At 66.9% G+C, this 10,324-nt stretch overlaps 6 protein-coding genes across 6 annotated transcripts in view; 3 read left to right on the top strand and 3 right to left on the bottom strand.

The window, feature by feature from the left end:
• Positions 1-584: 584 nt before the first annotated feature.
• On the top strand, positions 585-1,744 carry PFL1_04897 (uncharacterized protein; the record flags this gene model as incomplete). Its single annotated transcript, XM_007882425.1, has 3 exons — positions 585-743; positions 948-1,187; positions 1,343-1,744. The coding sequence occupies 3 exons, from the start codon at positions 585-587 to the stop codon at positions 1,742-1,744; spliced, it is 801 nt and encodes a 266-aa protein (XP_007880616.1).
• A 243-nt stretch (positions 1,745-1,987) lies between these two features.
• On the bottom strand, positions 1,988-2,823 carry PFL1_04896 (uncharacterized protein; the record flags this gene model as incomplete). Its single annotated transcript, XM_007882424.1, has 3 exons — positions 1,988-2,563; positions 2,595-2,640; positions 2,783-2,823. The coding sequence occupies 3 exons, from the start codon at positions 2,821-2,823 to the stop codon at positions 1,988-1,990; spliced, it is 663 nt and encodes a 220-aa protein (XP_007880615.1).
• A 683-nt stretch (positions 2,824-3,506) lies between these two features.
• PFL1_04895 (uncharacterized protein) lies at positions 3,507-4,359 on the top strand (the record flags this gene model as incomplete). Its single annotated transcript, XM_007882423.1, has 4 exons — positions 3,507-3,567; positions 3,664-3,809; positions 3,909-3,994; positions 4,122-4,359. 4 exons carry the CDS (start codon positions 3,507-3,509, stop codon positions 4,357-4,359), a joined length of 531 nt encoding a protein of 176 aa, XP_007880614.1.
• A 235-nt stretch (positions 4,360-4,594) lies between these two features.
• PFL1_04894 (uncharacterized protein) lies at positions 4,595-5,656 on the bottom strand (the record flags this gene model as incomplete). Its single annotated transcript, XM_007882422.1, has 3 exons — positions 4,595-5,002; positions 5,112-5,206; positions 5,326-5,656. 3 exons carry the CDS (start codon positions 5,654-5,656, stop codon positions 4,595-4,597), a joined length of 834 nt encoding a protein of 277 aa, XP_007880613.1.
• Positions 5,657-6,065: 409 nt separating this feature from the next.
• On the top strand, positions 6,066-8,226 carry PFL1_04893 (uncharacterized protein; the record flags this gene model as incomplete). Its single annotated transcript, XM_007882421.1, has 8 exons — positions 6,066-6,099; positions 6,233-6,310; positions 6,448-6,519; positions 6,674-6,689; positions 6,779-7,297; positions 7,403-7,543; positions 7,673-7,748; positions 7,855-8,226. 8 exons carry the CDS (start codon positions 6,066-6,068, stop codon positions 8,224-8,226), a joined length of 1,308 nt encoding a protein of 435 aa, XP_007880612.1.
• An 89-nt stretch (positions 8,227-8,315) lies between these two features.
• Positions 8,316-10,324, bottom strand: part of PFL1_04892 (uncharacterized protein) — a gene marked incomplete at both ends in the record, with an annotated part of 2,460 nt that continues 451 nt past the window's right edge. Inside the window, 3 exons of the mRNA XM_007882420.1 lie at positions 8,316-8,514; positions 8,643-9,587; positions 9,748-10,304. Of these exons, the coding sequence (XP_007880611.1) occupies positions 8,316-8,514; positions 8,643-9,587; positions 9,748-10,304 (1,701 nt within the window). The remainder of the gene's footprint in view (positions 8,515-8,642; positions 9,588-9,747; positions 10,305-10,324) is intronic.

Genomic DNA, 10,324 nt, shown 5'->3' with positions numbered 1-10,324 from the left:
CTTTGCCAGGGCGGGCGAGATGTGCAGTCCGCCAGGTTCCCTGCCTTGCCCCGGTCGCTGCCTCTGCCAGGCGCAGTCGAGGCAGGCTGAGGCCGAGGGAGACGGCACGCGCGCCTGTAGCACTGCGATGGACTGTGCAGCCTGTTGGAGCTTGGGTGGCTTGGGTGGCTGGCGGGCTGGCTGGCTGGCTGGCTGTCCGGCTGGCTGGGCTCGCGTTTTTTCGTTTTTCACGTTCGTCGACAGCCAAGGCGCCGTCGAGGGGAGCCGAGAGAAGGGGGACCGGCGGGCGCTTTGGCCCAACCTCCGCATTTCGAGGGCCGGGCAGCCTGGCGGCCCGGGGTTGGGCCCTGCTGGCCTGGGCCTGAGGCTGGGGCTCACCCCACATTCCGTTGCCGTGTGAGGCTTCACTCTGCCGCTCATCCGCACCACCACCATCCTTGCCTCACCGCACCGCCATCCATCTGTTTCCGACCGCACAGGCTTTCCGCGTCCTCGCCACATCGATCGCGACCCCTCCGATTCCGTGACCCGGAAACAAATCGCCACCGCCAAAGGAGAAGAGTAGAGCCAAACGACCGACAAGAATGGTCTCGACCCGCGCCCAGGCCGCCACCGGTCCCTCGGACCCATCCGCCCCCGCTGCTGCCGTCGCTGGAGCGGGAGCGGGAACCGGAGGATCGGGTGCCGAGGAGATTGCCCAGAAGTCGGCCGGCGTCACATCGTACATGAACAACGGCCACAAGGTGCGTTGCGTGGTCCCGTCTTGCCCTGCCCCCTCGACCTCGCCGCATCTGCCCAGCTGCGGGCGTGTGGATGGGGTCTGCATCCGCCACCTCGAGCTCATCTTCAGCGCACACACACAGCCCACCACTCACTCCTTCACCCCTTCGCTTCCTCTATCCCGCCTCCATCCGCCCTCTCGCTCGCCCGACCGCCCGACGAGGCAGGAGTCGCTGGCGTACCTCGTGACGCACCACGCCGACCTGCTCAAGCCCCTCGCCGCCAGCGCCGTCGAGATGGTCTCGATCGACGCCAAAAAGGTCACGCTCGAATACACGCCGAGCGCGCGCGAGGGCAAGAAGCGCATCGACGTGCCCTTTTACCCGCACCTCCGCTCCTATGACGAGGTGCGGCCCCGCTTTGTCCAGCTCTGCCAGATTAGCGAGCGCGTCGTCAAGAACCGCAAGGTACGTCGTCGGCGCGGTGCGGCGCTGGCAGGTCTCGTCGGGGCTCGCATCGACCATGAGGGCTGCCCGCCGACAGACCGACTCGCCGACTGACGCGCATGATGCCTCTACCTCTTTCGGTCGCTCTCTTGCTCTCCTCTCCCTCCACGCTGCAGCCAACGGTCATCTACAAGGCGCCGAAAGCGGGTCTGTCGATCCTCTTTGTCCTGCTCGGCCTGTACGCGGCGCTGCGCTCCGACACGCTGGCGTCGCACCCGCGCTTCCCGTCGCAGTTTGCGTCGGAGTGGAGCCAGGCGCGCGCGCGGCTCGGCGGCCGCGAGGGCATGGACGGCTTCATCCTGACGTGCGTGCGGGCGCACGTCGTCGAGGCCGTCGCCATGCTCTTCTACGCGAGCTACAAGGGCGCCTCGCGCCTCACGGCCCTCAAGTGGGGCGTCACCCAGCTCTTGCTGGGTTTCCCGACGTTTTTCGCCTTCCGCGCCCTCAACTCGACCGACAAGCTGCAGAGGCGCGCCGTGTTTGGCGCCGGGCCCGAGCAGAGGAAGGAGCATCACTGAGTGAGCCGGGGCCGCCGCCGCACGGCGATGTCGTGCCTGCTCACGGTCACGCTCCCGCTCTGGCTCCGACCATCGTAAGCTGCCCCTGCCCCGCCATCCGTATCGAACCGTATCGAGTCGAGTCGATGAGTCGAGTCGCGTCGCGTCGCGTCGAGACAATTGCCAATCACCATTGCGCCTAGTCAGAGAGCACGAGTGAGGGCCCGCAGGACATTCCATCGAGCCCCACAAGTACGCCCTCAGTCAGAGCTTGAATCGGTAGCCTCCGACGCGGTTCTTGACCTCAAACTTGATCTGCTCGAGCGACTTTCCATCGGGGGTCTCGAGGCCGGCCTCGATGAGGTCGCCGTCGACGACCTGCCCGACGCCCTGCGGGGTGCCGGTGAGGATGAGGTCTCCCGCCTCGAGGCTCATGATGCCGCTGACGTGCTGGATGAGGGTGGGGATGTCAAAGATCATGTCGGCCGTGGTGCCGTGCTGCTTTGTCTGTCCGTTGACCTTGAGCCAGAGGCGGAGGTCCGAGGGGTCGGGAACGTTTGCGCGGTCGATGAAGCCCGAGGTGGGGGTAAAGGTGTCGAACCCTTTGGCCGTGGACCAGGGCAGGCCTGCCTTTTTCACCTTGTCCTGGACGTTGCGCGCCGTCATGTCGATGCTGAGCGTGTAGCCGGCGACGTGGGACATGGCCTCTGCGGCGGGGATGTCGCGGATGGGGCGGCCGGGAGTGCCGCCGACGACGACGCCGAGCTCGACCTCGTAGTGGGCCTCTACGCCGCGCGGGATCTCGATGGGCGAAGGCGCGACGAGGTACGACGTGGTGGGCTTGAGGAAGAAAAAAGGGCTCGGTGGGGACGGCGTTCTTGAGCTCCTTGGCGTGCGCGGCGTAGTTGCGCCCGATGCTGAGCGAGCACCGGCGGCGGCGGCGGCGGCGGCGGCGGCGCCAGGTGGAAGCAGTGCACGAGGAAAGAGGCGACCGGCTGGTTGAGCACAGTCGTTCTTCGAGACCGGTGGCAGCGGGTGCGCGCGGCAGGCACTACTCACGCTACAATCTTTTTGCCCGTGGTGAGGAACGAGGAGGCCATGTTGGTGGGTGCGAGGGGGCAGTTGTCGCGCTGAGAGAGATGGAGAGAGGCAGAGGAGTGGGAGAGCGTCGACGGCGACGAGGGGGTCCACTTGGAAGGGGGAGGAGGAGGAGGAGGAGGAAAGAGACAGGCCGGAGCGAGTCAGAAGCGGCCTCCCTCTAGCGAGCAGAGCGGCGCTGCGGGCGGGGGTCCCCCACACACGGGTCGGCGGCCGCCCGCGCGCCGGGCAATTGGACGGGCATTCTTGGCCTCGCGGGCGCCTCTTTGTCGCGCGAAACGAACGAGGTCAGGCCAGGACAGGCCAGGCCTGCCAAGGTGGGGGCTTGAGCCTAGCGCTCTCGGACCACCTGGTGGCAGCTCCACTTTGACTTCTGAGCGCTCCTTTCACGCAGCCGTCAGAGGCAGGCCAGCAGGGCAGGCCAAGCCCACCGGGCAGGGCAGGCCCAGTCAAAGTCAGCAGGCACAGCGCAGGGGCAGGCAGCAGGGCAGGCCACCAAGCAACCAGACCTGACACCCTACCCTACCTTTCTCTGCAGCTCCTTCGAAGCCACACTTCTCTCTTTCTCGCTCACTTCTTGGCTTCGCGACGCTCCTCTCCTCGATCCGACCGCATCCCAACCACCACCGCCACCGCCACCGCCACCGCGAGCCACAACCCACAGACTCACACCACCAACATCGCCATGCCGCGCACATTCACGAGCGAGACGAGCTTCCCATATCCCTGGCTGCACACCGCAAGAGGTAGGTAGTGCAAGTCGTCGACGCCCCGCCCCGCCTCGACGACGCAGCCAGAGAGGCTGACTGACCACTTGGACCCCGGCCCACGCCCCGCCGCAGGAGTGTGGTACAAGTACCCGAACCCGCACGCCACGCACGTCAGGTCGGTCGACGTGCTGGACCAGTCCATCTGCCCGCGGACGGGAAAGCTGAGGACAGAGAGGATCCTGGGCGTTCAGCAGAACGCTCCCAGGTGGGCCGCAAAGGTGAGAGAAGGCCCTCGCCGCAGCAGAGCCCAGTCGAGCCGTTCTCTAAACAAGAGGATCGACTGCGCTGCTGACACCCGCACCTGCCCCGCAATGCAGCTCCTCGGCGGAGGCGAAGAGACCTACGTCCGCGAAGTCATCATGCTTGACCCCATCTCCAACACTGTCGAGATGAGCAGCACAAAGTGAGCCCTCGTGCAACCCACCACTCTGACACCTCCGCCTGTGTCTTCGCCGTAACCCTCCTGCTCACGCTCTCCCCCTCCCTGCCTCGCCCTCGCCCTCTCTCTCTCTCTCCGACTTCACCCGCAGCCTCTCGCTGTCGCAGTACCTCCTGGTCAAGGAGTACATCACCTACACGCCCTCGGCCACGGGCCACGCCACCGACTTTCGCCAAAAGGCCACCATCGAGTGCAGGGGCCTCCAGGGCGTCCTGGCGTCGGCGGCCAGAAAGGTCGAGGACTGGAGCTTTGGCCGCTTTGGCGACAATGCCGCAAAAGGCAGGCTGGGCATGATGGAAGTCCTCAAGGGGCTCGACGACCGGCAATGATGGCGGCCCCGGCGGCGGCGGCACACGGGCGCGCGGTGCTTTCCCGCTTCACGTCACCTCACGTCACCTCACATCACCTCACATCACATCACACGCGCATAGGCAGCAGGGGCGAGGCCGAGCGCACTCGATAGACGCAAGGGCCGCGGTTTCAACAGTCATATACCCCAACCGCCGACGACTGTGGCCCCACGGCCAGGCCCACGCCGCCACATCGTTCGCATCGCCCGCGCCGCTACGGGCCGATGGCCTGCTGTTTTGCTGCGCCCAGCTGAGGCTCCACCCAGAGCGCCTTGAACTTGGCGGGCGCCGTGTCGTCGCGCTCGCGCTCGCGCTCGTCTTCGCGGATCTCGTCGCCCATGGTGGGCGAGTTGAAGTGGCGCGCCAGCTGCTGGATGGTGGCGAGGGGCAGGTCGTACTCGACGGCCAGCTTCTCGAGGTCGGCGTGCGTCTCGCAGTGCTTGCGGTCGTCGAGGAGGAGCGAGAGCGTCGTCGCCGACACGCGCTCCGATGCCGCTGTCGATGCGTTGGGCGAGCGGGACGAAGAGGCAGCAGTTGGCGTCGTCGCGGAGCCGGCCGTATGGTCCGACGGGTCGAGCGACGCTTTTGATCGCGCGGCCAGGATGCGCAGCATCTGATCCGTCTGCGGGGCGCGGAGCGTCAGGGACGACAGGCCTATGGTCAGCGGATCCATTCGAGGACGAGGCGGAGAAAGACGACGGCAACGGCGACGACGACGACGGCCCACTCACGGGCTGATAGTTTGTCGAGTGCTTGGGCACGTTTACTGCGCCCAGCCTGGCGAGGTTCTGGAGCAGCTGCGGGTCCGAGGCGTCCCTCATGATGTCTATCCCGCGCGGCCGGTGGGTGAAAAGACGGCTGTCAGCGAGGGGTGACCGGGCAAGCGATGCGCGAGAAGATGTGGGCGGGACCAGGGTCGAGGTCGAGGCCAGAATCGATGCTCACCCTGCGTCTTTGTCTCGCTAGCCTGCGCCTGCTGCTGGCGGGTGGCGTCGGTGCGAGAGGGGGCGTACTGCGGGTCGTAACTGGATGTTGCAGGTGCCGTGCCGGGATCGCCCCTGGTCGCACTTGACCCTGCGCCGGAGCCGTACTGGCCGGATTGGGAGGTCGACGAGGATGAGGATGAGGGTGAGGTTGTCGGGGCAGGTCGGGCTGCGCGGGCTGCGGCCGAGGCGGCGGATGCGGCCTGGGCGCCGGCGGCTTCCGACTGGCGGCTGACGGCCTGCGTGGCTTCCTTTGCCAGCTTGCGCGCCGGCTTGGATGACGAGGAGCCCATTGTGGTTCGCGGTGTTGGTGGTGGTGGTGGTGGTGTGGCCGGTGATGTTGGTGGCGGCGGCGATGATGATGGTGGTGGTGAGGAGGGAGCGAGGGGCAAGCCCAACCAACAAGACCTTGTGGAGCAGAGGCGGGCCCTGGCGCTGACCAAGCCGCGCCCGTCGGCCTGCCCGCGACCAAGGCTCGGGACTCGGCCGTCTGGCGCCCTTGCCCTCGGCCTGGCCTGGCCTGGGGCTGTCCTGACTGCTTGGCCTCTCGGCGCCTGGCGGGCTGAGCGTGGGCCACCTCTGGCATCACTCGCCCGCCTCGTCGGTGCTTTTCCGTCACCGAGGCTGTCGGCGTCTCGACACCATCCTCACCTCGTAGCCGCGTCAACCCTGGAGTACCGCCCATCCGACACAGCACTCGCCATGAGCCTGTCTACGCTGGCATCCCTCGGCATGGGTGCGTCGGTCACCATTCAGACGTTCTCCACCTGACGCCCGACGTCGCACTAACCACTCGCCCTCCCCCCTCTCTTGCATCTCCGGTCGCTGGCCCTCCCTCCCTCTCATTCCGCCGCCGCCGCCAACCAAAGCCGTCGGTGCGCCTCTCGTCTATGCCGACCAGGCCTACTCGATATACAGAAAGCAGGACGCAACCGGCTTCAGCCACGGTGCGTGACGCCTCCGACCAACGCATCGCATCGCAGTCGCATCCCGCCTCTTGCCCTGGCCTTGCCTACCCCGCCCCAGCCAGCTGAACCATCCGCGTCGCCTGCACGCCCCTCGCTTTGCCCGCCTGACTGCTCAGACGTGTGCGCCGTCCTGCTCATCGCCAACATCACCCGGTGCTTCTTCTGGCTCGGAGAGCACTTTGAGTTCGGTGAGTCGCCGCCTGTGTGTTCCAGGTCAGGCATGCCACCCATCATGCTGCTGCTGACGTTCTAATCCCCATTCGCACCGCACGTTGACCTCCCATCCTGCTGCTGCTGACGTTCTCATCCCCATTCGCACCGCACGTTGACCTCTTTCCAAAGCGCTCTTGCTGCAGAGGTGCGCGTTGTCTCCCTCTCCGGCGTGTCGCACGGGCTCGGCCATCACGCTGACCTCCGCCCCATATCCCCCCTCCCCATCTTTCGCAGCATCCTGATGATCGCATCCCAGCTCGGCCTCCTCTACCTCTGCCTCCGCTTCAAGCCCATCACCGCTTCGTCGCGCTCGCTGTCGTCTTCGGGTTCCCGCGTCATCTTCCAGTCCCGCACCTCGGTCGACGAGGACTCGACCGACGACCCGCTCGCCTTCACCACACCCACGCCCGCGTCGAGACCGGCAGGCCAGCAGCAGTCGGCCAGCCGTAACGAAGACGGCGATGAAGACGAAGACGACGACGGCATCTCCTACCCGGACAAGAAACCGCTGCTGGCTTCCTTGGGGCTCGGCGGTTGGAACGTGCCGCTGCTCGGAAGGTCGACGTCCCGCTACGGCGTCGTGTCGGGCAGCAACGAGGATGCCATCTCGTCAGAGAACCACCGCGCGGAACCTGGACGCGATGTCCAGGTGGATGGTTCGGCATCGAGCGCGTCGGGACAGGCCACCAGGAAAAGGTCGGCGGCGGGTCGCGGACGGCCACTCAACTTCTGGCAGTGGGAAGACTATGGATCGTGAGTCCCCCCTCGCCTTGTTGCCCTCCCTCGTCCTCAATGCGGGCTCCTCGCAGCAGCTGACCCACTCGACGGCGACGTGCGCTCGCACAAACGAACAAACAGCTACCTCCTCTTCCTTTCCCTCCTGACGATCCTCCTGGCCATTCTCCAGGTGGCGCTGGGCTGGATGAAGGGCTATGTCGCGACGCTGGGATTCATCGCCCTCGGCCTGGAGAGCACCCTGCCCATCCCGCAGCTTATCGCGTGAGTCGAGAGGACCGTCTAGCCGTTGCAGCAAAGTGTTCGGTCGAGCAGGTTGTGATTCTGATCCGATCCGATCCGGACCGCATCGCACCGCATCGATTCCTGCCCACCGACGTCGGCACGGCGCAGCAACCAGAAACGACGCTCGCTCGCCGGCTTCCGCACCTCGGTCCTCGTCGGCTGGCTCGGCGGCGATTCCTTCAAGGTGAGCGGGAGTCGTCGTCACAGCCGCCGGAGCTGCTGCATCGCTGACTCGTCCCGGTCCATCGCCGCGTCTTGCCTCCACCGTTTGCGCCGCCCTGCCCCCACAGCTGGTCTACTTCCTTTTGCGCTCCTCGCCGCTCCAGTTCACCGTCTGCGCCCTGTTCCAGCTGAGCATCGACGGCCTCATCCTTCTCCAGTCGGTCGTCTTTCTCGAAAAGACCAAGCGCGACGAGGAGGAGCTCAAGCAGCGCGACGAGCTGCGCAGGGCCGCACGCGGAGACGTCGACTTTGTCGACGTCGAGTCGCTCGCGGTTCGAGGCGCCGGCGCAGGCGGTGGCGGTGGCGGTGGCGGTGGCGGGAGAGGAGCGCAGGAGGGGCACGACGAGTATGCGGGTCAGACCGTCGAGGCCGACGACGACGACGACGACGACGACGGGCAGGCAGGAGGTGACCTCGGTAAGCTGGTCGTCAGGCCCTAGCACCCCTTGAGTACTGATAGATTCCTTCTGTGTCGAGACGATTCCAGAGGGCTGGACAAAAAAAGGAGGAAAACCATCTACGTCTACGTCTACGCCTCTGCCAGATCGCTGCGCACGCTGCTGAGCTGCGAAGCGTGTGCCTTGGCCCTGTTCCTCCTCTTCAGGACGAGGAGGCCACAGGCCCAGGTGGCCACGAGGCCGAACGTGCCCGTACCGGCCGCGAGCGGCATGCTGCTGTCGATGAGGAAGAAGGGGGCAAAGAAGGCCGCCACGCCCAGCAGCGTGACGCTGCGAGTTCCGACACGGCACCGCGCACGGCCAGCAAGGTTCAGCGTCGACCCGACTCGACTCGACTCCGCTGCCATGTGGTGCGACCGAGCAGAAGGAGGCGGGTGGGCGGGCAGCAGGCCACTCACCACAGATCTCCGGGCGCGGCGCTAGTTGCACTCGTCAAGGACCTGGGAACGTGTAGCGGGGCGTCCGACGACGAGGGTGAGTTGGCGGCGGGGAGCGGCATCATCCCGTCCTTGTCGTTGCCCCACGCGTCCCGGGCGACGATTGGGTGGCGAGACGCCGCAGGACTCACTCCCTTGTCCTTGACCTTGTGCGCGTCCGCGTCGAGCGGGCTGGGCTTGCCTCCGTGCTCGAGGTCTAGCAGCTCCCGCCCGTCTTCGAAGCCATCGTCGAGGCCAAACACCCGGGCCAGCCGCTGCAGGCCCGCCCGCAGCGCCCGCGGGTCCTGGGTGAACGTCACCCGGAACCAGCCCGGGCTCGGGTGGTGGTATTGGCTTCCCGGCGCCACAAAGACGCGCTGCTTGAGCATCCGGCCCACCAGCTCGCCCTCCCTGTCCCGCTGCTCCCGTTCGCTGGCCTGGTCAGCGGCAGGCTGCCCCGCACTGTCGCCGCCGCCGCCGCCGCCGCCGCCGCCGCCGCCTAGGAAGCGGGTAAAGTCGGCGAGGAAGAAGTGGCCGCTGTTGGCGTCGGCATAGGGGATGCCGTAGTGCTCGAGCCAGTCGGTGACGTAGGCGTAGGCCTTGGCCATGCGCCGCCGGTTCTCCTCGAGGTACCACGCGAGGAAGTCGTGGTCCTCGAGCCAGGTGCGCCACAGGGCGGCGGCGGGCGCGGCCGACTGGGCGAGGAGGCCGAGGGCCGTCATGGCGCGGTGCAGCTCGCGGTTGTGCTGCGAGACGAGTAGGCCCAGGCGGAAGCCGTTGATGCCGAAGTCCTTGCTCGCCGACGTGACGACGTGGACGTAGGCCGGGTCCAAGCCGGCCTCGGCGCGCACGTCGATCGAGAGGACCGAGTGGAACGTGGGCGGATGGGGCGTGTGGGGCGTCGCGAAGCACGACCTCGCGTAGATCCTGGCGTTGCGGGCACGCAGCGGGCAGGGGAGGAGAGATGAGGGGAGAAGAGCAAAGGAGACCTCGGCGCTCGCGGTCAGATGGCCTACGATCGGCGCAAAAGCGTGGCTGCGTTTGGGCCGGCGAGGCTGGCTGGCTAGCAGGCTCCCGCGGTACTCACTCGTCGCAGACAAAGTGGAGCTTGTGCTTTGCCGCCAGCCGGGCGAGGCCGACGACGGTCTGCCTCGGCGCAATGGCCCCGCTGGGGTTGTGCGGGTTGCAGAAGAGGAGCACCTTGACCCTCGTGCCGCGGCTCTGGGCATCGAGGAGCGCGTCCTCGTAGAGGCGCACCGTGTCGGCGGCGACCATTTCGCTCGTGTCGAGCACGCTGCCGCTCTCGCTCTCGCTCTCGCTCTTGCCGTCGCCGTGCCTGGGCTTGGGGACGGGCACGGCGACGGGCACGATGACGGCGCCGGCGCGCGAGGTGAGGTCGTTGTCAAAGGCGTTGTAGTAGGGCGTGCTGAGGAGGACGCCGTCGCCGTGGTCGCAGAGGGCCCAGAAGAGCTGGTCGAGGATGCCCGTGGCGCCCGAGCCGATGGCGATGTGCTCCGGCTCGACGCCGAGGAGCGGCAGCGGCGATCGGTTCGACTCCGGATAGTCTGGCGTCTTTGTGTTGAAGAGACCGGCGATGGCCTTGAAGAGGCGCGACGATGCCGTCATCCGGTCGGCGTAGGTGAGCTCGCCCGGGCTGAGGTGGA

Source organism: Pseudozyma flocculosa (genome assembly GCF_000417875.1).
Source record: "Pseudozyma flocculosa PF-1 unplaced genomic scaffold scaffold00016, whole genome shotgun sequence".
Taxonomy (NCBI): domain Eukaryota; kingdom Fungi; phylum Basidiomycota; class Ustilaginomycetes; order Ustilaginales; family Ustilaginaceae; genus Pseudozyma; species Pseudozyma flocculosa.
This window is presented reverse-complemented; position numbering and strand designations above follow the sequence as displayed.